This window comes from Hesperophylax consimilis, chromosome 9 (assembly GCF_061612785.1).
Source record: "Hesperophylax consimilis isolate HC1 chromosome 9, BYU_Hcon_1.0, whole genome shotgun sequence".
In the NCBI taxonomy this organism is placed as follows: domain Eukaryota; kingdom Metazoa; phylum Arthropoda; class Insecta; order Trichoptera; family Limnephilidae; genus Hesperophylax; species Hesperophylax consimilis.
In genome coordinates, this window is record NC_142844.1 from 29,419,221 (window position 1) to 29,446,120 (window position 26,900).

A 26,900-nucleotide genomic window follows, 5' to 3' on the forward strand; every position below is an offset into this window, starting at 1 on the left:
CCATGTAAAAATGTCTATTCATTCTAAAGCAGATTTTACTTTTAAGAAGTAAATGGTGATATTATAATGCGAGATGCCTATTTACTGTCAGATTGATTTATTGACGAATCACAGTCAGCCTTACTCCCTTCGTTCTTCAACAGTTGATTTTACCCCTCGCCATTATCTTCTCGTCTATTAATTCCTATGTCTGTGATTTATACAAATTTAATGGGTATTTTATTTAATAATGCTAAATATACGGAAAACAGGGACACACTTAATATGCACATTTTATTTTAAAAACACTTTGTACCAGTTAGATAATAATGAGAAATAGTAAATAGTAAATAAATTTCAGTTTCTTTTGCATCAATAACAATGGCCGCCAAGTGAACAATCCATTTTAATTTTAACGAAATAACTATTAAAATGCATTTTATTAACTCCTTAGGAGTATTCTGTCAGAAGGTCGGAGTATTTCCGCTTTGCAATAAAATCCAAATAAATCGAATATATCTGAAAATACGATTTCGAATTTTATTATTAGCAATAAACATGTTTTGAAATGTTAAAATTTTGAATGCACATAAAAAAAAATATTGGTTTATTTTAGGTTTTTTGTAACTAAAATTGCTGATAATGAAAAAAAAACACTTATTTTATTCGACAAATGTATTAAAAAAGTTAATGTCGCCTCATTTTTTTTTGTTGTTGCATGTAAAAATAATTTCATCTATATAAATAAAAATGTTCATTTGTTTTTTTTTTGTATTAGGCAATTCAAAAAAAAAAAAAACAAATGAACATTTTTAAATGTTCATTTGTTCAAAACCTAAATCCTCCAAAAGTTCTTCACGGTTTTGACACAATTTTGCATTCGAATACGCATGTGTTTTCATATGTGTCACGTGTAACAGTTAAAAACATGCTTTTTTTGAAAAACAGTGCAATTGTTGGACAAAGATGCTTTTGTTTGAAAACAGCGCCATCTGTTGGACATAAAAGAAACACATGCTATTTTTTCTCTATCTACACAGACAGACTGGTCCACAGCAAAGCGTGGTGGGGTACAGCTAGTCTAAAAAGTTTAAAATTAATTCTACTGTGGTTAACTTCTAGATTTGAACACAAAGTGTGGTGTTTTCTCTTTCTAACACCTTTTAGATCATATGTCTTACCACAACAGTAAGGGAGATCATTTGAGTTGTTCCCAAAACTGAACAAATACGTGCTTTAATTATCTAACTCTTACAGTGTGTTTTTTTTTCATAAAAAAAGTGTGTCCCAATTTTCTTAACAATGTTTGTCATTAATTATTAATCTGTGGTAAATTGCTTAATAGTTTAAGGAAATCAGATCTTTCTGTGGCTGTTTGACAGGATAGGGCCAGTTGAAGGAATTCATTTAAAATACCTAGTTTCTGGGCCAGCGGATCGTTCAGTAAGTAAATTAGTGTATACTGAAAAAGAAAGATGACATTATTTTATAAAAATATTGTAAAGTGGATTTTACATTTTATACAAATGAATAAGTGGTGTTTGAATATTTGGGTTCATAGGAAAACAGAGCTTGTCTGGAAATGGTCCAGTGTACATGGTTATAAATAATAAAGATTCTTTCGAAGCAAATACTTGGGGGTGTGACATTAAATAAGTGAAAAACAAACTTTGTAATACTTTTAACGAGTTTAGGAATTAAAATATTAAACTAAACTTGAATTAAATTATTATGAGATAAGCAAAACCTGGTTGGCATTCATTCATTAAAAGTGGTGTGTTACAAAGTGTGTTTTTCATTCAATAAATAATGTTGTGCATTGTATTCAGGAAAATAAATTTAATAGTTTCAAAGTATTGAGGAGACTATTAATTATTAACAATTTGATTAGGTACCTTAAATATAATCCCCAAAGTAAATTTCTCTACTTTGGGCTCATCGATAAAAGCTAGCAGCAGTTTCATGACGAGCGGCCATTCCTGTTTGAGGATGGCCTTCTTGATTAAGCTGCAGTAATGGAGGTTGGATACGTGGTTAATGTCTCCACCTTTATTCGTACCGGGTTTACAAAAATTTCGCTTTACTGTTTTGGCTGGTTCCTCCGATTCATCAGAATTCAATATGTTTAATGCATTTTCCTAAAATAAACAAAACTTTATTGATAAAAACCTCTTCAACGGTTTTGGGATAAGGCATTATAGTTAGATTGGCGTATTATTTCGGTAAAACTGGTTAATTTATAAAAACAACCAAATATGGTAATTTTTGGATAGGGCCTGACACGCTTATTACGAATATTTTTTAGAAAAAAACTTTATATTCGCCTTAATTACTATAAAAGAACACTTTTTGCATTTCGGGCGGCGGAAAATTATGAATTTAAATTTTCAATTGCGTTAACCAAAATTCACTTCGCGAATCGATGCAGCGGCAATCAGCTGCCATTAGGTACGTCACTTTATGTTGGTATCCCTGATACATTGATTTGTATCACAAACCATGTTACACAAACCTAGCGTAGCCGGTAAACTAGTTGAAAACTGGGATGTTTTTCTTGCCTTGACGCGAGCAGGCGTTATTAAGGGGCACTTTCCTTTGTATCACAAACCATATTGAAGATAGCAACGGTCGTATTTAGCTCTTGTTTGCATCAGTGATACCAACATAACAGTGCGTTCCTAATGGCGTCGCGTTGTCGCCACATCGATTCGCGAAGTGAATTTTGGTTTTATGCAATTGAAAATCAAAATGCATAATTTTCCGCCGCCCGAAATGCAAAAAGTGTTATTTTATAGTAATTAAGGCGAATATAAAGTTTTTTTCTAAAAATTATTCGTAATAAGCGTGTCAGGCCCTATCCAAAATTTACCCCAAATATTATTATAACCTAAAAACCATAACATAGCCTTTTATTGTCGTTGCTGGAAAGTTTGCAAGATGGCAAAACACTAAAGTTCACACGCTTAAGAATTAATATCAAAGAGAACAGCAGTTTTCATTCAGAAATGGGTAAATATTAGGTTATTTAAAAAAATATATTAATTACCAATTCACTTATGGGGGCAAATGTCGTGCATACTGGTTTTGAAACACCACTGAGTTTTTGCCGCTTCTTTTTTCTCATGATATTGTTTTTCATTTTGAAATATAAAAACCGAGTTCAGCGTTTTGTTTACGCATATGTGCGCACATGTTATCTCATTGTTATCTGTAGCCGTGAATTTCGGAACCAATATTTACTAACTTGACATTGACGTTTAGGGTCGCCAGTGTAAAAAAAAACGAAATACAATATTTTAATTAAGTAGATACTTATCTTCTTCCTCAGTTCTCAAAATAAATTTCCATTTCCCAAAGGTTTGACCGAGGTTTTTTATGTTAAATGATTTTTTTGTTTTCTTTATTCCCAAGTCGGCAGAGTTAACAGAACGCCTTCAATCGTTATATTTATTATTATAAATTACCAAGTAGCGCTACTTCTTTTATGTAATTTTTTATGGCTTCTGTTGGTATTTTGCAAAACTTGTATTGGAAACTGGATAATAATAAATAATAATGTCAGATAGGAAAGGAAAAACAAATAAGAAGATATTTTTAATAAGATGCTATTGATCAAACAATAATAATTTTGTATCCAGGTAACCAATCTGAATGTCAATATGGGTAATTTTTGAGATCATAAAAGTAACAATGGGTAGGGTTTACAATAAGATGACATAGAGTCCATCTTATAAGAGTAATCTGTTTTTATATTTTTGATAAAACAATGGAGAAAGATGTGGATAATTTCTCAAATTACTCCAAACAGCTATCATTTCAGTCTAACTTATATGGTGATACACAACTTAAATGTGAAGATCCTTATGATTGTTCATTGCATAAGGATGGTTTGCAATCTTCTGTGAATAAGAAAATCAATAAACCTCTTGCGTTGAATTCATATGCAGAGCAAAATACCAAAGAGTTAGAACTTATAGAAAGTGTCAACGATTTTCTGGGATCGGATTACGTCACATTCAATGTTTCAGAAAAAACTCAAAGAATATTTAAAAAAGAGAGAAATGAGCTTTTGCGCAAATACTTTGATTCATGGCAAAAACATACGAAAGAGAGCCAATATGTTAGTGAAAAAAAGGCGAAGAAAGAAAAAATTGATGCATTCCTCAATAATATAATCAAGAAAAAAGATGAAATGAATAAAATGAAACAAAACAAGAATTCTAACACATTGGACAACAAATCAGACTCATCACGTTCTACTGATAATTCAAAAAAATCAAATAATAATAAATATTCTTTTGGGAACTCAAAAAGTTTTCAACACAGGTACGCCAAGGATTTAATTACATTTTTTTATGAATCTCTCGCTTCCTGAAGACTTCCTAAAACTGTCACACATAAAAGCTTTTGAGACACCTCAAAGAATCCCAGTGTATACATGGCACTGACTGGTATGAAATGTTGGGAAGCAGAAGGAAATGGGAGATGGGAAGAAGTTTGGGAAGTACCTGGTTGTTTAGATCTAGTTATCAAACATGGCTTAAACCATTTTCAGCAGTATTTCAATACTGAATGTGTCTCTAACTAAGACAATGCAAAGTACATTCCACGCTGGAACTAAGTTCAAAATATATCTACTCACTCGCAAACTCTGGGTCCGGAGTGAAGGATCTTACAGCCTCTTTCTGCCATGGAGCTTGCAATATTAATATTATCTTTGATATCTATATATTACATAAAAATTAATATTATCTTTGATATCTATATATTACATAAAAATTAATATTATTTTGTATATCTATATATTATATAAAATTATTTGATTGGGTAGGTACTAAAAACTAACAGTAAGACAAATGTTTAAAAAAAATCTGATTATTGTTATTTCAGGTATCAGAGTCAGAAAAATATTATAGCACTGCAAAAGACCAAACTGGAGCAGCAAGAGCGTATGATAGAAGAGCTCAAGTTCAATAAAATTGTAGAAGATGCCAATATTTCAAGTGAAGTGGTAGCTGATGTTCGAAAAACATTACAAAAATGCGACAGGAACTTAAAACCAAAATTGAAATGCATTGCTGGTGAGGAAGAGGGATTTGAAGTGGAAAATGGTGAGCTTCGTGGATTATATTTATTCTAGCGATTTTTCTCTGATGGATGACATCTAATTCAAATTTTTGTGCAAACCTTTTATACTGTTAATGTGGCCAGGCCAGTAAACATGCACACAGAGCGTGCCCTGCATGTGGGTGGCACATTCAAGGGCTGGCAAATACAGTAAGCACGTCAAACTCATTCTAATTAATCCATATCTACATCATTACGAATGTCATTTATATATTGCAAGCATTGTCTCGCAAATATTATTTTTTTAACTATCCTATATTGTCATCTATTGGCATTTGTCGGAATTAAGATGCCAAACATCTGCAGGTTTAAACCAACTTAACAAAAGTAGGTACTCAAAGACACTTATCCGTGTTGCCTTGTAGAATGAGAAGCCAGTTCCACGTACAGGGAAATCCCCATTCCCCTTGGTATTTGACATTGATTATTAGATTGAATAAGAAATTTCAAGAAATGTTTGCTTGTATAAACAAACAAAATTTATTCATATGCTCTAGCGTAACATATGTTACGGTTATACGGTTGGGGGTGAAGGCAGCCTCAGGCCCGGCCCTAAGCCAAACAGCGCCTGGCACTAATAAAACCCTCAAGGGCACTGTATTAGGTATTATCAACACCTTGGCTCGGAGCGGACTACTCCAATTGCGCTTGAACAGGGCCGGCCCTGGCAGTATAGTCGGATTTGCACACGGGTGTTCAGGCGGCTAGTGGCGGGCCTGGATGTGGCAAATTATGGCATCACTTTAAAATATTTGAATGAAGTTACATAAGGTAGAATGGCTTATAACATAATTCTTTAGGAGGATATAACATAATTCTTTGGATATATACAGATAAATAGGTGGCCAGCCTGACTTTTGGTCTGTTAACACTCAAGTACTCCAATTTTCAATGGGAACAAAAAAAAATGAATACCTACTTACCTTGATCAAACCTTATTTTTAATATTGAAGGTAAAAGAACAATACTAATATTTATATATTATTAATTAAGGGAAATTACTGACATTAACATGCGTGAGAGTGCCAAAGTTCTTACAAAAAATGGAACACAGAGCAAGAGAGCGGGAAGAGAAACGAGCAATTGTACGAGAAAGAAGAAGACAGATAGAGTTGGAAAGGGAAAAAAATAAAGAACAGGTAAATATCGAGTTTCAAGTAGGTACCTATGATATAAGATATTAGATTTTATTTATTTAACATCAGTGAATGTTTATTTCAAGATGGAACTGGCTAGACAACTTATGGACCAAGAAGACAAAACTAGGAGAATGAATGAATTCAAGGAAAGACGTCGACAAGAACAGTTGATTGCAATAAGAAATAAGGCATTCCGAGAAAAAATGCGAGCTCTAATTGTAATGGCAGACTTGCATTACGAGAGGAAACTCATGGATAAATATGGTTTGACAGCATGGAAGCTATACATTGTCAAAATAAAGGATGATCTAGCGCAAGCGATAGATCATCATCTTCATACTTTTATTAAAAATCATTTTGTGACATGGAAAAATTACACAAAAAGTATCGCCGCAGAAAGAATTGAACGGGCCGATAATCACCATAATTTGAAACTTATGGGTTGGGCATTTCAACAGTTGAAAATGGTAAATCTCAATAATATCTTAGTCAGAACTCGGTTGAAGTTAAACATGTAATCATTTTAATGTTGCGGTGTTAATTTCAGGAACACAAGATTATGGTTAACAAACGCCAAGTGGCAGAAGACTGGTTTGATTTGCGTGTGACTGAGAGACTATTTCTTCAATGGAAATCTAATATTGTAATACTGAAAATCCATAGAAAACGACAGTGGGAGATGGCAATTCAACACTTTAACAGGTGAGAGAAAAAACAATTAAGTTGGTACCTATGTAATGTTTCATCCATTTATTAGGACATGCAATTTTTAAAGTACCTACTCCCCCTCTTTACTGGGCTGAATGACCCCTCCTAATAAAATCAGACTATTAGTATTTATTTTTGATACTATTCACTTGCGGAGCGAACAATAACATTTACTCCCCCTTCCTCACTGATGTGTAATTTTAAACTATTTTATAGCCGGCTGCAATGGAAGATTATAGGCCACTGGGAAATGCTACCCAAGATAAACTCCATTGAAAGAGAACATGAAGCCAGAAAGCAAAGATGGAGACTAAAAGTACAGCAGGTTATACCAGATTTTATTCCCAGACACTTGGATATTTGAACAAACTACTTCTCAGATGAAAAACATAAAGTCCTTACAATCTACATAACCGTAATGCAACCACAAGTTGCTTACTGATTTGCTACTCTTTAAAGCTGGTTTCCGTACACGGCGCTACCCGAATTATACTGAACATGATTATTTTTTCATGTGCAGCCGTGGAATTAATGCAATGTCAAATGACTCAAGCGATGAAGACAATACTGTTCTTGTCTTCTTTATAAAAAACATAAAAAAACAACCTAAAAGATGATTTTGGGTTCACCCGTACAACGAAATAAATATTAACATTGTAGGGCATTTGTCGTCACCAAAAAACCACATGACAATGATGTCAAATTGATTTTTTTTTCCAACCTCAATCCACACCTTCTGCGCTAAATCCTATCTTACGTATTCTGGTAAATTATAGTCAAATAAACATAAATATTTTCCCACCTCCAAAACAAATTTGACATTCAGATCACGCTCGGACACCATTTTTGTCAAACGAGTAGTAGGTACGCATGCAATTAGTGCAGCGTGCTACCAGCACTGTCAGTAGCGTGCACTGATGTCAAAACCGTTGTCGACGTGTCGCGTTGTGTACGAACACTAGCAAAATAGTACGGCGGATACTCAGGAGCGACACGTATGCTCTAGTCGCTTGTAAGTATGTCCATGTACGAATGGTCTAATATTAAGGCAACTAATGAAATCAATAATTTTCTAAAACTATTAATTTCATGTAGCTGGCACCCCCCTGAGAGTACCTTCTATTTATTAACACACTTCAGATGGGAAAGGTATTTCTACCCGTTCGGTCGATTGCTGCTTAAGGACGGGAAGGGTATTTTTACCATTTGCGCCGGCTTCATTTCAATGGCAGAAAAGAATAAATTAACCAATGTTTTTGTATGAATATTATATGCCAATCTCTTTCTATAATCAACTATATGTACATAATTATCAAATCCCAATACAATTCTTCTTTATATATTTATATTCGAGTCATTCGTGTACATCGGTATTTCAACAAAGGGACCTTTTATTATTGAATACCTGACACTCGATAAGCGATGCGTTTGAAGATTAACGAAATAAGTAATTTTTTAGCTAGTCATTTTATTGCTTGGGTATGAGTTAGTATGTAGAAATTTTGACTAAAATATTTTCATTATTTTCGAAGACATAGCGATTTAAAACAAATTAAAATAATTCGCGCGGGACCTTTATTTTCGCCCGTCGCCAGCGGTCCGCCGGCGCAAAAGTTACCTGCCTGAAGTGTGAAGAGTAATTCTGTATTAAACCAATCTTTAGTACAGAATTTGTAGCAAATATAGATTCGAGAATGTATACAATAAAGACATGACATAATATACATATAAATAAATAATTTTGAATTTCATAAAAGGAAGTACGTAATAAATTGTACAGTTTTGGTACCAAGAGTCTTTGTGGACCTGAAACACTTCTCCTATTGTTTGGTTTTTCTTCAAACAGTTTTATCAGTAGTAAGCGGGAAATTTTAAAAATTAATATATTTTCAGCCATCAAAATAGTAAAAAAAAATTGAACTAGAAAACAGCGAATCGCTGAAGAAAAGTCACGGCGTGTCATGTGATAGTTTGCTGTTTGGAAAACATTTATTTTTGGTAAACAGAATATAGTTTTGTATAGAATATAATACATTTGGCAAGTAAATCTAATCAAATAGCCAAATAGTTACACCCTTAGAGACTGAAGCATAGTTAAAGTAAGTTTTAGATGTGCGGAAGGTAAAGCCTACCATTTTTATAAATTAGAAAAAGCCTAAATGCAGCTTTAATTGAAATATAGCAGTCAAATAATGCTTTAATTTTATAGATGAAAAGACTAGAGGACACAAAGTAAAAAGGAAACAAGTAGCCGTAGTTAGATTTAGTCGACTTTATTGAATTTTTAATTAACATGATATAGGTACATAATATAATAATAATTTCTACAAACTTTGGTTTACTAGATGTGCTTGACATTATGTTATATTAACTCTGGAATAATCTCAGGCCATTCCAACTATTAACCTTGGTGAATGTTTAAATATCGGTAATGAGTATTATAAAGTATATGATCCGTTTGGGCAATTTGAGCGACATTCATAATGCTTTTACATAAATTTAAAGTATTCGTAAATATTCAATTATTAAAGTTAGGAATGGACTGAAGAGCTTTGACCATCTTAAAAATAGTAAATAGGATGAAAACAAAGTTAAAATTGAACAAGTTTTCACATTATTTAAATTTAACAAAAATTATTAAACAATCATAAAATAAAACACTAGGTATTTCATTAATTTGAAATTAGCTTCATATAATGAATAATTTATTTATTCAGTTTGTATTTATGAAGTTGGTTAATAAAAATTGATAAACCTACATTTTTATAGAAGTTGAATGAGAAATTTAACAAAATTAATAAAATTGAAATAAATAAAATTAAATGTCAAAATGCAAGACAGATTAAAATATTATATTATCATAAGTAAAATTGTTTGAAAATCAGCTTTAGAAAATTGCAATCATCTACTGTTGTGTGCATTTTAAAGCAATCTACTGATAAATACTTTATCACTCAATCTTATTACTCTCTTCATGCCTTCAGTCAAAAAACATTCCACAAGTGGCATTTAGCATCTAATGGATCTATGCATGTATCTATATATTGTTGGCTCTGGCCAGCAGAATGTGACATTCACATAAAAAATGTTAAAACTGGACAAAAAAAAATAATTTAAAATTGGGAAGAAATTTTGGGAGCATATTGTGTTGGTTAAGATTACAAATAAAAAGCTTTCTGTTGGAAGCTCGCTATGCTATTATGCACAAATATGTATTCAGACAGGAATAAAAAGTATATAAAAGGTGTTGCCGTTGAAAACATTTTAAATAAGTGGTTGTTATTAGCTGGAAAAGGATGCTGGGTTCTTTTTTACTCCCAATAAGAACAGGGCATTTAATTTTATATTGCTTACCTTATTGCATTATCGACACATACATTTTTTATTAAATAATAATATATTATTGTTTGTTCACAAAGTGAAATTATTTGGATTAATATGCAATAAATAATTTCATAGAATAATGAAGAAAACTAGAAATGCCTTCCATACAAATTTTAAAAGATACAAATGTTCCATTTAGCCTGACCAGTCTCACTTACACTCGCCTGACATTGTAGATCTTCATACCATTTGAATTTCGTAAACACAGTTTTGTATTTGAAATTTAAGCCTCGATTAGGCAAATATTTGGATCAGGAAACACGCCCACAAGGTACTTCTTGTGTTATTCTTTATTCTATTGGTAAATTCTTAATTCGCCAACAAACTGTGGTAGATGGTAATTTTTTGGAATAAAATTGATAAAACATTACAATTTTTTTTTAAATAATTAATACTCTTTTTTCAGCTACAATACAAATAACAATGTTTTTTCAATCTCAAAAATATCACCAGCAGCAAAAAAGCCTAATTCTTAAAAATTATTTTTTTATGCAGATGAAGAGAGATTTTCTGTTTATATAAATCAATAAGGAACTCCAGAGAAAAATATTATGGCTTTATAAATATATATTCATATAGATCAATAAATGCTGATTCAGAACATAATATATGTTTTACTATATATAATTACACATAGTATTTATAAATCGTCATATAAAAAAATAATAAAACACCATCACATTAAAACGCCCTGTATGGTTGGCACGACTGAATCTGTTGATTCCGACGTTACGAGTCACTAATCGTAATTCATTCTGGTTTTGTAATTGTGTGTATTTAAAAGATTTCATTGTTTTTATTTTTTTGAATAACTTCATTGAGTAAAACCTCAAATTGTAATATTTTATTATTGAAGACGATATTAGCGATTTCTAAACGAAAATCTGAAACAGAAAAATCAGAAAAGGATACGGTCACATCTAGGACTCGAACCCAGGACCCTTGTCTTGCCGGGGCACCGCTCTACCAACTGAGCTAATGGGACCCTATCCCCTTCGGTCACATTTAACTGTATCATACTTCGAATAAGAACTACCACATTGTCTTCATTTTTTCATCGCACATTTTTTATTGACAACTATCTTTATGTATGATCGCAAGATTCAACCCGAACAAAATGCAATCTAGACAGCGTCTTTTTTGATAAACCTATCTTATTTTTTTTTTTTTAATGTGCGCCATCTATTGACTTTTCTGCAAGTCTAGGATAAATATTTAATAGTTAAAATAAAAAAAATAAGATAGGTTTATCTAAAAGACGCTGTCTAGATTGCATTTAGTTCGGGTTGAATCTTGCAGTCATAAATAAAGATAGTTGTCAATAAAAAATGTGAATTAAAATTTAAATTAGAAAGTCATTACTGAATAACAAAAAAAAGCAATAAAAAAGGACTGGAGTTCCTTATTATGACAATTGTGTAAGGTATAACATATTGGTAATAGAAATGTTCAAAGAATATTTTCTTTGGCCATGTCAAATAAACATAAATTATTGACATTAGAAATAGTCCAATGAACAGTCAAATTCTATTTTGTGAAATAGTGCAGAATTGAGCATTTTTGTTGGGTCGTAACTAAATAATATGGTTTCCAAAATTTGGTGTGTTAACAATTTATAATTAAAATTTTGACTATATTACTGACAAGGTTAATCTAAAATTTGAAGATTGAAATAGAGAAACTATCAAAATAAGATAATAATACGTAAAATTCTTACAAAATAGTAACTATGAATACATATTTACAAGAACATTGTTTTACTAAAGACGAATCATTCTTAGATCAAGTTAAATATAATAAATAGGTAACATTATGGATTCCTAAACTATTTGAAACTGTGAAAGAGGTTTTGAAACCTTTTAAAAAGCTTAATATAAAAACATTATATTTGTTGCATGCATCCATATTTTAAATCCAGACTCCTTATCGCTAACATATTATTAATTGGTGTCATTGAAAAGAGATGAGTTATTTGCTGACAATTGAATTGTCATGTCACCTGTCACATTGAAGCTAATTTGCTTAACAGCTATTGTACTGTCAAATTAAAATCAAATTTACTATCTAAAATTCCTTTCCAAGGTCTTCAAATGTGCGAAGATCAAGATTACATTTGTATAATATCAAATTATCGTATTCAAAACACTTTTCACAACATACTTGAAATTGGACGGCGACCAACCAGTTTAAGAACCACTGATTCAGATGATAATATTATATTATTTGGTGTACATGAAGCTGACGCAAAATAAAAATATTGTAAGCGGATTGATACTATGATATTGACTGCAGACCAAATGCTGTATGGTTTGTTCTTATTAATTCCACATCTACCAATGTGCGGTAAAACACATAGAATTTTGGCTCACAAAGCTGTTAAACTTAACGGAGAACTGCTGTAACATTGTGCTGTTTTGTAGTTATGGCTAGATCTGTATATAATACATTGTAGGTCGTTTATTAAAAAAATGCTTCAGGCTTGGTAGATGTAAAATGAATATATAACACGGTTCACTGGACGCTTAGCATCAAGATACTTGATCAGTAATTATATTATGTATTACACATTTCACCTAAGTTATTTTGAATGTTAACATCTGCAGTCCGATGTGCGTTGCATTCATAGACGATTGACCCCTGATATAACCTGAAATAAAAGGCTAACATTTTAGAGGTAATATTTTAGGCACTAAGGATGCAGTCTTTTTCCAAAAAAAATTTGAAAAATGATTAGGTTCTTTTGTATGGAAAAATACAATGTGACACAAAAAATTATTAATGGAAAATTACGAAAAGTTGCTACAAGTAGCTTTGAAAGTTTGAATATAAAAAAAATTGTTGAATTATTTTTCCCAAATTGTGTAATAATTCTGTATTTTTTTTTAATGTAGATTGTACTCGTAAGTTAAGAACAATAAATAATTATTAAAAAAAAATTGTTTGAAAATTTTAATTATACACGGTGTCCGGAAACTCGTACTACAAGCGGGAAACTGGAGAATCTACACCACATGGGGAACCCAAAAAAACATAAAGTTTTTTGATTTGAGCATTTTCAAAAAAAAAAAAAAACCAAAAAAAAATATTTTTCGGCTATTTTAGGGTTAAAGTTTTTTCTGGTGTTTAGGGTTGAATAGCAGATGTTTTAACCCTGCAGAGCAGAAATATTTTATGATTACACTGGGTTAAATGAAGGGTGATTTCAAAATAATGCTTCAAATCCGAGTTTCTTCATTTGTTTTACTTTCAAATAGTTTTAATTAGTTGGGTACTTTGATCTTCAGTAATAATTTATAAGAATTTGATTAAAAAAAAAAAATAAAAAATCAACTTCAAACTCGATTTACTCGATAACGAAAGCTCAAATAAAAAAAAAATATACTACAAAATCGACTCCAAATGTGATGTAGATTCACCAGTTTCCCGCTTGTACTACGAGTTTCCGGACACCCTGTATATATATGAACGATATTCGGCATTTCTGCCGCTCATCGTTAGAGGATTCGGTTCTATTTTCTTTGGAATACCTATTTACAGTTTGATTTACAGGTATAAGTTATTATTTATTGCAATTTATTCTATAAAAGATTGAAAGACATTTTTTTTTTGGATTACCTGGAATTTTGATGAAAATGACTTTTAGAAGATAACACAGAATTATGGAAGCAATAACCATTGAGTAAATGGCACTTGCAAAAGACACGGCATTACTGAAAAGAAACAATACAAATATAAAAACACATGCATATTGCTCAGTCATATGTGAGGAATCCATAGTAAATAAACATAGAAAGCAATAAAGTTTAAAAAAAATATATACATAGACTGCCAATTTAAAGACACTATAGAAACAGTGGCGGCTCGTGACTTTTGGGTGTGCTATAGTGCTATTATTACGAAAAATGGCATTATTGGCTGAAAACGATTTTTTTTTCTAAAATTCGATTTTTTATGAAGATTTTCAGGAAATCCTTGCGGCGCCGGCTAAACTGAAATTTCCTGAACAGGGGCTGTTCAAGTATTATGTAAGCACTATAGGGGGGCAGGGGGGTATTGCTTTGCTTATTTTTGATGACATGGGAGGGTGGGGGGGTCGAGATAGTGATTACGTCAGCACTGCTCAGCAGTAGTTATTTTTTTTTACACATTGGCAACCCACACATTGTCTATGTTTGAAAACCGAATACATATTCGGAGATTCACACAAATAATTAATACGTTTAGGTACTCGCTTAAAAAACAGAATACATTAACAGAAAAATGCATAAAGGTACCAATTTTTACGTAAGCATGGGAAGGGGGGTGGGGGGGGGGGTAAGAGCTTTGCTTACTTTTGGTGACAAGGGGAAGAGGGGGTAAATAATTGTAATAAATCTGCTTACGTAATACTTGAACGGCCCCACATCTTCATACAAAAAATCTAACTTTTGAAAAAAAAAGAAAAAGTTTTTAGCTTCAACAACATCAATCATGTCGAATTTTTCAAACATAGCACTCTATCACACTGAAAAGTCACGAGCCGCCACTGTATAGAAGTGTGGTATTTTTATATGAATATATAGACTGCCAATTTAAAGGAATTATAGAAATGTGATATTTTTATATGAACATATAGACTGCCAATTTAAAGACACTATAGAAGTGTGGTATTTTTATATGAATATATAGACTGCCGATTTAAAGATACTTTAGAAGTGTAGAATTTTTATATGAATAAAACTTTACAAAAAAAAAATTTCAGCATTTACCGCCCCGATGCATTTTTCTTTGTTAATATAATGTGTCACGACATTCTTTCTTCTTTCCTAGAGTTACATTATTTATTCTCACACCATACACCACAAGGAGAAATCAAGTCCCTCAGACTAGGTGAAGGACCATTTTAAAACTTTGACTGCCAAGTACGAGTATACCCTTGCTTGGTACTCTTCGTGTGGCGCCAAGTGAGTATGATCGTAGTATTTGTTTTGTGATTATCAAACTAAATAAACTGAATCCAAGAATAAGCAAGAGAATTAACCTTTCGTGCACCAACATATCTTTAAAGATATTTAAAAAAAATCATTTCTCTGAATATAACTAGCTATTCTGGGGAAACAACTTATGGTAGATTATAAACTATTTTTAGAAATATATAAACACATTATCTGGTGAGACGTTACAATTTACAAAACCATAATTTTGCAATAAAACAGGTAAGTTATTACGAAACTAGAACCAGCGGGCGCACCGCAATAATTTAGTGCCGGCACACAAAGAGTTAAAGGTTGGTAACTTGTGATAAATACGAACATATAAAAAAAGTTACTGTATTACAAAAAAAACAAAAAATTGTAACCTTGTAATTTTTTTATAATTTTCACTACAAACTTTTATAACCTATACAAAAAATCATATTAATTACAACAAAAATTAAAGAAAATTTTACATTATTCAAAAATCTTATTAACTTGGCAATAATCCCAGTCAGTGCAAATATTTTATAACTATAAAAAAAACCCACAACTTTAACATCCAATGTCTCATGCCACACAATATGTATTTTATGTATCTCTACATTTAACTTACATATTTACCATAAAGTTTTGGATCAGTATGATAAATTTTAAAACGGAACATATTTTCGTCTCCGCAGTATTTTCTCTAAAAACTCGTAGTGTGGCTGGCATCCAGAATAGATTTTTAGCACAGATTGCCGACAAACAAGTATACTCGCATGTATTATATTATACTGAATGGTGGCACTTGACTTTTGGCACCAATAAATTCTTGGCATTCAAAGGGTTAAAGGTCCACATCGTCCTTTAGTGCAGTGCTCCGCAACCGGTGTGCCGTGGTACACTGGTGTGCCGTGAGCCGGACACAGGTGTGCCGCGGCCAAATTCAATGTATTTGAAATTTTATAATATTTCATTATGTATTTAATACACAATGACAAAATATTTTTCATTGTCTGCAGATGCTGTTAAAAGATGTATTCACAATATATTAGAAACACTGATTAGAAAACTGTTATTGGCTGAAAAATTTGCGCTTCAGATCAACGAAACAACCGATATTAAAAATAAAGCACAGTTGATAGCTATTGTACTTTTCGTTGACGAGGACTTTAGTAAAGAAAATTTTTTATTTTGTAAGGAGGTTCCAGAGCGAACTACCGGTGAAGATTTTTTTCAAGTAACCGATGATTTATTCAAAATATATAATATTAAATGGAGCAATTGCATTGCTGTTTGCACGGAATAGCGCTGCGGCAATGACGGGTAATAAAAAGGGTTTTGTCTCTTATGTAAAACAAAAAAATCCAACGTTACAATTTACACACTGCTGCATACATCGAGAAGCATTGATGGTCAAAAATTTACTGGAGGAACTTTTGAACACGATGAATGAATGCATTAAAATCATAAACATAATTAAACAAGAACCCTAAACTCGCGAATCTTTGGAATACTCTGCGCAGAAATGGGAGCCGAATATGAATCCTTATTGTTTTATACTGAAATTCGTTGGCTATCCCGAGGCAAAGTTTTGGCTAGATTGTTTGAGCTTCGTCATGAGGTGTGTCAGTTTCTTTTAAATCAAAATATGCCCAAACTATATCAGCACCTCAGAAATCAGAAATTTGGTCAATATTTTTATTCCATTAATACGGAACAATACGATTGGATTCGAAATCGTTTTGCAACAAATGCAATAAATTCTATGGAAGCACTGCCTTTGCAAATTCGAGTGGAATTTACAGATTTAAATAATGACATGACATTAAAACTTGACTTCTCCAAAGATCAATTAGATGTTTTCTGGATTTAAGTTAAAAAAGAATATCCTCACATTTCCGTCAAAGCATTCTTAACACTACTTCCATTTTCAACGACTTATTTATGTGAGCAAAGTTTTTCAACGGTTTTATTAATTAAAAATGATAAGCGGTCATGCTTAAAAGGTCTTGACCAAGAACTTCGGGTTACGCTGTCAAAAATCGAGCCGAATATAAAACTTTTGTGTTCATTGAAACAAGCGCAGGTTAATTTAACAATTAATCGCTCATTAATGTATTATTATTTTATAATAATTATTAAGATTGCGTAAAAATAAATATGTTCTATATATATGTATGTATGTATACTTTTCAAATAAAAAAAAACAAAAATTATTGTAAATTTTGTGTATCAATTATCTATATATTTTAGCTTTTGGTGTGCCGCGGAATTCTAGGAAGAAATTTGGTGTGTCGTGAGAAAAGGTTGCGGAGCACTGCTTCAGTGGATACATGTTCAAAAATACGAAAAGAAATATTTTAGAAAATTTTTAAAAATATTTTTTTTTCCAAAAACGAATCTGCAATCGTAAATGCATATTTACTATTGAACAGAAAATTAGGAGTGCAATCTACATCGATTAAAGAAAACTGGTGTTGCCAAGACTTTTAGACTCCTAGGCTCTAGACAGGCCAATTCATTATGTATCTGCTCAAGAAAGAATTTCGGCATTTGAAAATGTTTGATCAATTTCTTCTGAAGTAAGAGACAAATTATAGACACATGGACACACCCACAACACACTATCGGTTTACTATACTAAGTCTAAACAGTTATAATTAAATAATAGTAACACTTTTTAGTAGATCTTGGAGAGAAAAAAAATGATAAGAAGATATAGAATTATTATAAATGGAATTATTCTTACGTTGATGAAGAGTACACATCGCTGCAGTCATCAGGCAGCAGAAACTTGATGTATGGATAATAGAAGATGAAGGGGTGGCAGATGGTGGTCAGGGTTAAGTTGGAACCATAGAAGAAGGCCAACATCCCAAAGAAGCTTCCGAAGATGAACCAAGCTTCGTTTTCTGGGCCCACACAGCAATCTAACCTAAAAATGATCTGTTTTTAATTTGTGCACTAAAATTACAGCAAAATATTGATGAGCAGTTTTCATTATCCTGCAATTTATATTGTTTATCCAGATACAAATTATTATTTAACTAGCTAACCATCACGCTGTTCCGCAGGACGAACTGCTAAACAACTTGGTCTTGGCACACAATTCTTGCTTCATTCACATTCATACATACTCTTCTGTTATTCTGACTCTTGACATGGCCCGACTCTGGTCCACTTAATCGTGCCATGTCTTCCTCGCGAGTCCCTGACTTCTACTATTACTGTCTCCATTATTATGTCAGTGTCTAGTAATAATATTATTTCTATTATTAACTGTTTTTCCGTGTTAAGTTTTTTTTTGATAATTTTTTGTATTTTTATTTATTTTTTATTTATTAAAGAAAAAAGTACATGTAAGTATTAAAGTTCACAATTTGCAATGACAATATTTAATACTACTCTTCCAGAGAAGCATTCACTTGTGGTTGGAAGAGGAGTGTACATTAAATTATTGTAGATATACATATAGAATCAACAGAAGTAGGAAAAAAATATTGTAAATAAAATGTACTACTAGTAGTTATTATATATAAAAAAACATGATGTTATTAGTTTCTGGGATAAAGACAATTATTATTACTATTTTTTTTTATTATTAATATGTATACTATATTTGAAGAAGAAGTTGCTTCTTAAGTAGAATATTTACTTTTCATTTTTTTGATAATTTATCATTAAAATATTTTTTCAATTTTTTTAAATAAATTTAAAATATATCAAATTTAATAATGTTATAATAATTATTAAGTTCTGCAAGTATTTCTGTTATTTTTACAGTTTTTAATGTGACAGCTGTTTTGGCTTTTGAGGCCATTATCAAACTGAGGATATGTCCACACGGCGACAACTTATTTATATGATTTTATTTATCCCCACCCATTTAAATTTCTATAATGTTCAAAAATGATTCATTAAGAATTGGAATAACCAAAATATTTGGAAATCCAGCAGTGTTTATACACCTGTTAAAATTAATGACCTAAGGGTTTTCTTAATTGTTGGTACGTGGGTGATTATGTTAAGGAATTATATTTTTTGTGTTTTTTGAAAATATTAAGCAGGGGAGAATTGATCATTTTTGTTTGATTATTAATTAGGGTTATGTTTGGATCATTAGTTCTTTTATTTATCTCTAATTGTTTTAGTAAATTTAATCTAAAACCCTTTCTTTCTATGTGTAAAGGTTTAGGCTCGTTGTTGTCAAGCGGGACGTGGTTTTTCTCCAAGAGGTGAGCTGCGAATTTTGAATCAATTTTATTATTTTTATAGCAACGCATATGTTCTTTGAATCTAGTTGAAAAGGCTCTCCCAGTCTGTCCAGTATAAACGGCATCACAGTCTATATGGTCGCATTTTAATTCATAAATGCCGCTATTTTTAAGTTTAGGGATTTTACTTTTAGAGTTTTTGAGGTTAGTTCCTATATTATTATTAGTTTTAAAAGCAATATTTAGACCACATTTTTTAATTTCTTTCGCTATTTTTAAAGATATTGGACCGAAAAATTCTAAACATGCAAATTTATCTAACTTATTATTATGTACCGGATATATTGAATTGATTTTATTTATATATTTTTTCTTTCTTATAATTTTGTCGATGTTATTTGCCTCGTAGCCGTTATTAACCGCTGTAAAAATAACAGAAATACTTGCAGAACTTAATAATTATTATAACATTATTAAATTTGATTTATTTTAAATTTATTTAAAAAAATTAAATGGAGTTCTACGAATTAAACACCAAAACAATAAATATTTTTTTCAAAATGTTCAAAGCTTGGCTTTTGTCATTTATGATTCTGATTTCCTCAGGGAGTTGATTGAAAAAGGTTCTTCCTTGGTGTGTATAGTAATTTTGTGCAAAGGAAGTGTTTAATTTTGGACATGGAAAAATGTTTTTAAGTCGAGTGCTGTTTTCAGTTAGAAATTGGTACTTTTCTATTTCTTTTATGATTTGAATTAATGACTTTTTAATGTACAGATCTTTAAAAGGAGGTACTTGAAATTCTTCGAATAAGTGGTCTGTTGGGTAGTCCGAAGGTTTTTTTAATATGATTTTAATAATTATTCTCTGCACAACTTCTATTGGAAGGAGGTTAGTTTTATATGCGGATCCCCAACTAATGGTGGCATATTGTAAAGTTGATTGAACCAAAGCATAGTATAAAAAATATAGGTTTTTTATCGACAAAAAATTTCTGATTCTTAAGAATATATTAGTTTTCTAATCTTTTTTACGACTTGACATATTTGGTCTTTCCATTTCAGATTTTTATCTATAATTATTCCTAGATATTTGATTGTGTTTGTCGTTTTTAATATTGAGCAGTTTGTGATACAATAATTTTTATTGTGTGTTTTGGAATTGTTATGTATGATAATGTCAAAGTGTTTTGGGGTGTCTTTTGGTTGTATAGCAAATGGAATGACAAATGTTTTATCGCTATTTAGTGAGAGTAAATTAATGTCGAAGAAATTCTTTATGTCTTCTGTGGCTTTTAGCGTTACTTTTTCCCAAGTCTTTTCCTTTATTATTAGTACTGTATCGTCGGCATATGAAGTAATATGTCCATGTAATGGTTGAAAGAAAATATCGTTAACGTATATTGTAAAAAGAATTGGTCCAAGCACCGTACCTTGCGGGATTCCAAAGTCTGATATTTCTTTATCACTATTAACCTGATTAATTTTTACGACTTGTGGGCGATTTTTTAAATAGTTGGTAATCCATTTAATCGCATTTTCTTTTATACCTATATTTTCCAATTTTCTCTATCAAAAGCTTGGTAAAGGTTACGAATTCCGCTTCACTCTTAATACGCAATATTTCACTTTCAAATAAATGGATTTAGCTTTATTAATTCAAAACATGATTTATTATGTCGGGGGAGACGGAAAAATAAGCACTTTTAATTTTAATTTCGTTTATTAAGTCACTTACGCGATATGTCACACGAGATTTCAAAGAAACAAAATAATGTGACATTTGCCAGAAATACCACAACTAGTTATTTACCTAGCCAGTGCGCGGGTTAGGTACAGTACCTACCTACTAACTAATTCAGTTAAAGAAAATAAAATCTTGAAAATATTAAATTAATATATATATATAACCTAACCTAACTGTGATTTTCTATAGCAAAAAATGCCCCTTTAATAACGCCTGCTCGCGTCCCCTTTAGAGTTACATCCCAGTTTTCAAATAGTATGTGGGCTACGCTAGGTTTGTATAGACTGGTTTGTGATTTAATTCTAATACCTATTTTCCATGTTCTAACCTAACCTAACCTAAACGGAATACGTTTAATCACATTTTATTCTATTTGTTTGTTATTCGGGTTATTTTATTTAATTATCTGTTGATTATTTGTTTTAAATAATACATTGACTTACATATTAATATGGATTAATTATACACGATGATATTATTTATTTAATATGGCAATACTAATTTTTTTGGTTGGCAGCAATATCTATGAAATATTTTGTAGGTATGAATTACGATATTATGAATATAATCCAACTCTTGATATGAACATAGTCGCTTTCGGCGGCGCCGCATACTAATTGACATATCGCGTAAGTGACTTAATCAACGAAATTAAAATTAAAAGTGCGTACATTACCGTCTCCCCCGACATAATAAATCATGTTTTGAATTAATAAAGCTAAATCCATTTATTTGAAAGTGAAATATTGCGTATTAAGAGTGAAGCGGAATAGGAGAAAATTAATAAAAGCTTTTCTGAGATCAATAAAAATACCTGCACATTTTTCGCTCTTATCTAATGATTCGTAAATATGTGAAGTTACATTAGCAATAGCATCTAGTGTGCTGAGTGATTTTATAAAACCAAATTGGTTTTTGTGTAGGATTTTATTGTTTTCAAGGAAATTGACCAACTGTTTGTTCACGATTTTTTCAAAAATCTGTCCTATGTTTGAGATTAGACAGATAGTTTTTATAATTCATATTTTTTGTATAAAAATTTTAAAAAAGAATTATTTTGTTTTAGCATGATAATAAGCATAAATAGGTAGGATGTATGATTTATCTCCCACCCTTACTGTTAAGATATCTTTGAATAATTATGTTGCTAAAAATTAGAATTAATAACATGAAACTTACCAAATAGAGTGATTTTTATTGTTTGGAACATTTGCCTGGCAGTGACGGCAAAAATATGGTTGTTCATTTTGTAATCTGAAAAAGAAAATTAAAATGAATATTAAAAATTATATTATAAAATAACTGGTACATTGATTAAATAAAATAGGGCATATTATTAGGTAGAGGGCTAAAAGTCAAACAAAGTTTTCTACAAAAAAAAAAATCAATAATAATAATTAGTATGTTTTGTCGGTAATGTTGTTTGACATTAAGCACTTGAATTATTGGTATGTGTTTTTGTAGATAATTTTGCATGACTTTAAGCCATATGAATCTTTGAATGTTTTCTGTAGATAACATTGTTTGACATTAAGCCCTCGATATGTTATTATTGATTTAATGTCTGATGGAAGAAGAGAATTTCAAACTGCGAACAGTGAAAGAATTATTATTTGAATTATATTTTATATTAATCTTCGGCGGCGTGCCAAGATGCAAAACTAAATTTGGTTGCCATGAGGGGTGAAACTGTTACCCCACACATTTTATAATTTTAATGATAAAATTTATTCAAATTAAATATTGCAAATTATTCTTATAGCTTACACATTCAATGGTTCCATGATAACTCCTCAAAATGACGATTCAACACACCTTTTAATGTGTTTTTGTGAAATAATTATTATAATAGATGATTTTATCAACGAACGTAGTCTCCAGCCAATGGCTGGGGTTGGATGGTTGATGACATGCCCCGTGCGATGGTTGGCGCCGGACGGCGTCACTTTACCCTCCACGCAGATTTGGTAATAGCACGAGTGAGTGGGACAGCGCATCACTCACGGAGTTGTCATTGTGCGTGTATAAAAAATGTGGTATAGTTCCAGCGCGCAACAATAATTATTTGTGTCATTGACAAAATTCAGAAATATATATTTTTTCTGAAATAAATGGGTAATGTAAAACTATTTAAGAAACTACACTATGGACGGGTTGTTTCACAGAATTTGAACAATTCATCAAAAGTCCTATTCAAGTTCTGTTACTATCCAAGTATCATGAAACACAGTAACAGAACTTGAATTTTAACATTGAAATTTGATGAATACTTCAAATTTTGCAAAACAATCTGTCCTAAATAAGCAATTTTTTAAATTCACTCACCATTTTAGCGTGGTACATTTTTTAAAGGTACGTATGGAGAGTCGAAGTTAACTAGTAAAAAAAAAACAACTCACAAATCGGGAAAAATTACTTTTATTTTCCAAAGGTAGACACACTGTTAATTTTATTTTGGACTGTGATTAATGGCTATTCAGGGTTGTGTAGTAAAAAAATTAATCTTAGAATACGAAATTTTGTTGCTCTGGAACTCGAAAAACTGATCTAAGGTGTCGTTATTCACGAAATTCATACAAGTGCCAATATCTCAAAAATTAATAAATTAACTTTTGACTAAAGTCATATTGTGATATTGTGATTGGTCATTAGTTGGCTTATCAGCCCTCCAAAGGATAACGTTGACTTTTGGGAGAGCCTGTTTATATATTAAGCAAGGTGACTTATGAATTTGACTTACTTTAGTAGATTTGCAGCATCTTCGTCCTTCTCAGGATCTCCATTAATATAGGAAGACTTATTAAAAGGCAATAAGGTTTTCTGTGCCTTCATCTTGGCCTGGTAGAGGCATCCCACCCCTGCAAATGTCAGGGCCACGAGGAGGAAGTTTTCTTCCGGTAGAATTTCAAGGAGCATTATTACGAAAATATTGAAAACCAGCGTAAGCCAAATTACTGATGAGATAATCCATACGAGGAAGAATGCGGACCTGAAATATAAACAGTTACACATATTTATAGTAATGCTGCATATGTTCTTAGTAGTATTATAGTATGTAAGTTAATTTTTCCATGTTTCTCCAATTGGGGTAGGTATGTGGTGTGGGTGAAGGGAGTCGAATATGAATTATTACTTTCACAAAACACACAGAAAAAGCAAAAGGTCGAAGGGCAAACCTAAAAGTGCCGCAGTAAGGTAAACAATTACCGAAATTGGTACTAATATTTTTATATAATATTTTAACATCTGTAGTTCCTGATTTCACTGCGGCCAATCTTTCAGTGGTTCCGTTATGTTGAAATTATCCAGTTACCATTATTATTAAAAAAATTGAATTCTAGGATACCGGTAAATATACAGAAAATAGGGACACACTTTACGCACTTTTAATAGAAAAACTTTGAATCAGTTACATAACAATGAAAAGTATTTCAGTTTCCGAAAACGGAAAATAAAGAATTTAGTAGCTATTTCATAAAAAAAACAGTTAATTAGACGGCTTTTCTTCACGCCATGTTTTGACAATAATTTTAAATTGTTTTTTTTTAGTGTAGATTTTTGTTTATGTTTCAATTAAAACCAAACTGAGAACCTTAGAACCTATTTTAAAGTCATAGGCTCATATTTTAAATTAAATAAGAGAAGAAAAAAACTAACTTTAAAAACAATGGCCCCCAAGAAAAAATCAGTTTTAATTTTAATTAAATAACTATTAAAATGCATTATTTTCTAATAATGAAATACATACATCTCATTATTAACGACTTCAAAGTATTTTCCAAACCAAATGTGCGTATTGAGCTTGTACCTATTTTCTGTATATTTACCAGTATATCTATGCTTGGATGTATTGTAAAGAAATAATGCTTACCTTGGTCGAACTAACCAAAGCCGCCTTCTCACATAGAATAGAAACAGTGCTGTGCCGATGAACACACCGATCATAATGTAAAGGGAATAAGAGGAGAGAAACATAAGAAGGGGAATAATTCCAAAAGGCAACATGTCCAACGAAATTTTTGATAAAATACCACGACAAAACAACTTATTCAAACATCCCATGATGTTAGATTTTTGAAAACAGTTTTGGAAAATATGAGTCGATATCTTCATCCTAAGGCTCTCGGGGTACTTGTATTTTTATATCAAATCGAGGATATATTTGTCAATTCAATGTGCATACATTACAGTCAATACCATATTATAACTATCAATTAAACCCCAATCATTCTACTTTTGAATATAAGATTCTATTCCATAATGTGTAGAAAACCGACGACCGCAGTAGGAAGTGTCACTATGTATAACCTAAAATAATGTTGTATACAAATAATAATATAGTTGACAGTTGGATCGATTGCGCAAAAGTGTTGCCATTGTGAACCCACAAAATTTTCTTGCTTCTAAAAACTTTAAAAAAGTGCTTTCCTGGCGTTCATGTTAGCTTTGAATTCAGATTATATTTAATTTTTATTATTATCTATGTGACGAAGAGGGATATTATAAAAATAAATCTTATTGAATCCAAATAAGTTTGGATACTTGCTTCTTGTTACGAAAATTATTTATTGTGTACGTGTTGTATAATCAGATCCCTGTATATTAAATTTATTTTGCTTTCATTGCTCCAGTTAAATAAGGATGTCACGTTGCTTACTTTCGTTACATATTATCTTGATCGTAAAGAAGTTTGCCTAACACATTATGTGGGTTCAAATATTAATGAATGCGTCACGTTTACGCTACAAACACACACTAACCAGCGATTTGTAGGTACTGGAAAATTGGTTTATGCAATGGGAGTACTTAGGTAGGTACTTTTCTCCATTACTATTTACAAACCTTTCAATTCATTTACAGACTTCCCCAAGCATTATCTCATACCGCCATACCTATTTGGGAGATTCTGGAGCCCTTATAATTTTGGTGGTGTTAAATAGTTGATGATGTTCACTAGAAGGAGTAACAGATTACTGTGGCTTTTCACCATTTGCATTTCCCCAGCATTGCGCAATATGGAGCAGCCCGCTCCAATTTCACTTACGTAATACCAGAACAGACTGATAGAAAAGATGGCCAAAGGAAAAGTAAACAAAAGATGGCTCAACACTCATAAAACAAGCAAAATATTGTATTAAAATATGATTATTTTGGTAGCCGTGATACATAAGTTACCATTATAACATATTTCTCCAGCATCAAAACTGCATTGCAGTAAAAAATTAGGCCTCCTTTGATAGTTGCCGTTTGTGTGGCCGACCTTTAGCTAATATATGTAGGTAGGTGTAGTTCGCTGTGCACCCACTCGGTTGGACTCATTTGCTACGTTAATCAAGGATATTTTGATGGATTTATTTAATAATTAGTGTGTGAGATGAGAAAGAAAAAACATATTATTATAATTAGGTACCTCAGATCACCTACAGGTATTATACTTTTTTATCATTTAACACTGAAGAGATCAAACATGACATAAGACATAAAAAAGGTGTCAGCTTCCTTATAAAAATCAATGTTGCAAATCTTAACTGATATCTCGCATTATAGGTAGGTATAACTATAGCGCGATCGTAGGTAGGTACTAGTAGAATTTCAATAGAATCTGACAAAATTACGCATGCAACTTACATGAATCCGGAAATACAACAAGCCATTCGTCCCCTGA

At 31.5% G+C, this 26,900-nt stretch overlaps 2 protein-coding genes and 1 long non-coding RNA gene across 3 annotated transcripts; 1 reads left to right on the forward strand and 2 right to left on the reverse strand.

Annotated features, from left to right (window-relative positions):
• Positions 1–31: 31 nt before the first annotated feature.
• On the reverse strand, positions 32–3,195 carry LOC149421213 (uncharacterized). The gene is made up of 3 exons (XR_016302611.1): positions 3,026–3,195; positions 1,875–2,117; positions 32–1,441 (listed from the first exon to the last, which is right to left on the reverse strand). It is a non-coding gene; the product is annotated as an uncharacterized LOC149421213 (long non-coding RNA).
• A 1,262-nt stretch (positions 3,196–4,457) lies between these two features.
• Positions 4,458–7,317, forward strand: LOC149421214 (uncharacterized). Its single transcript, XM_089635175.1, has 6 exons — positions 4,458–4,483; positions 4,870–5,090; positions 6,100–6,245; positions 6,329–6,712; positions 6,793–6,947; positions 7,170–7,317. The coding sequence occupies exons 1-6, from the start codon at positions 4,458–4,460 to the stop codon at positions 7,315–7,317; spliced, it is 1,080 nt and encodes a 359-aa protein (XP_089491301.1).
• A 4,410-nt stretch (positions 7,318–11,727) lies between these two features.
• On the reverse strand, positions 11,728–25,537 carry GABPI (zinc finger DHHC-type palmitoyltransferase GABPI). Its single transcript, XM_089635415.1, has 6 exons — positions 25,107–25,537; positions 23,976–24,224; positions 22,415–22,489; positions 18,027–18,212; positions 13,953–14,047; positions 11,728–12,984 (listed from the first exon to the last, which is right to left on the reverse strand). The coding sequence occupies exons 1-6, from the start codon at positions 25,346–25,348 to the stop codon at positions 12,911–12,913; spliced, it is 921 nt and encodes a 306-aa protein (XP_089491541.1). The 5' UTR covers positions 25,349–25,537; the 3' UTR covers positions 11,728–12,910.
• Positions 25,538–26,900: the final 1,363 nt, after the last annotated feature.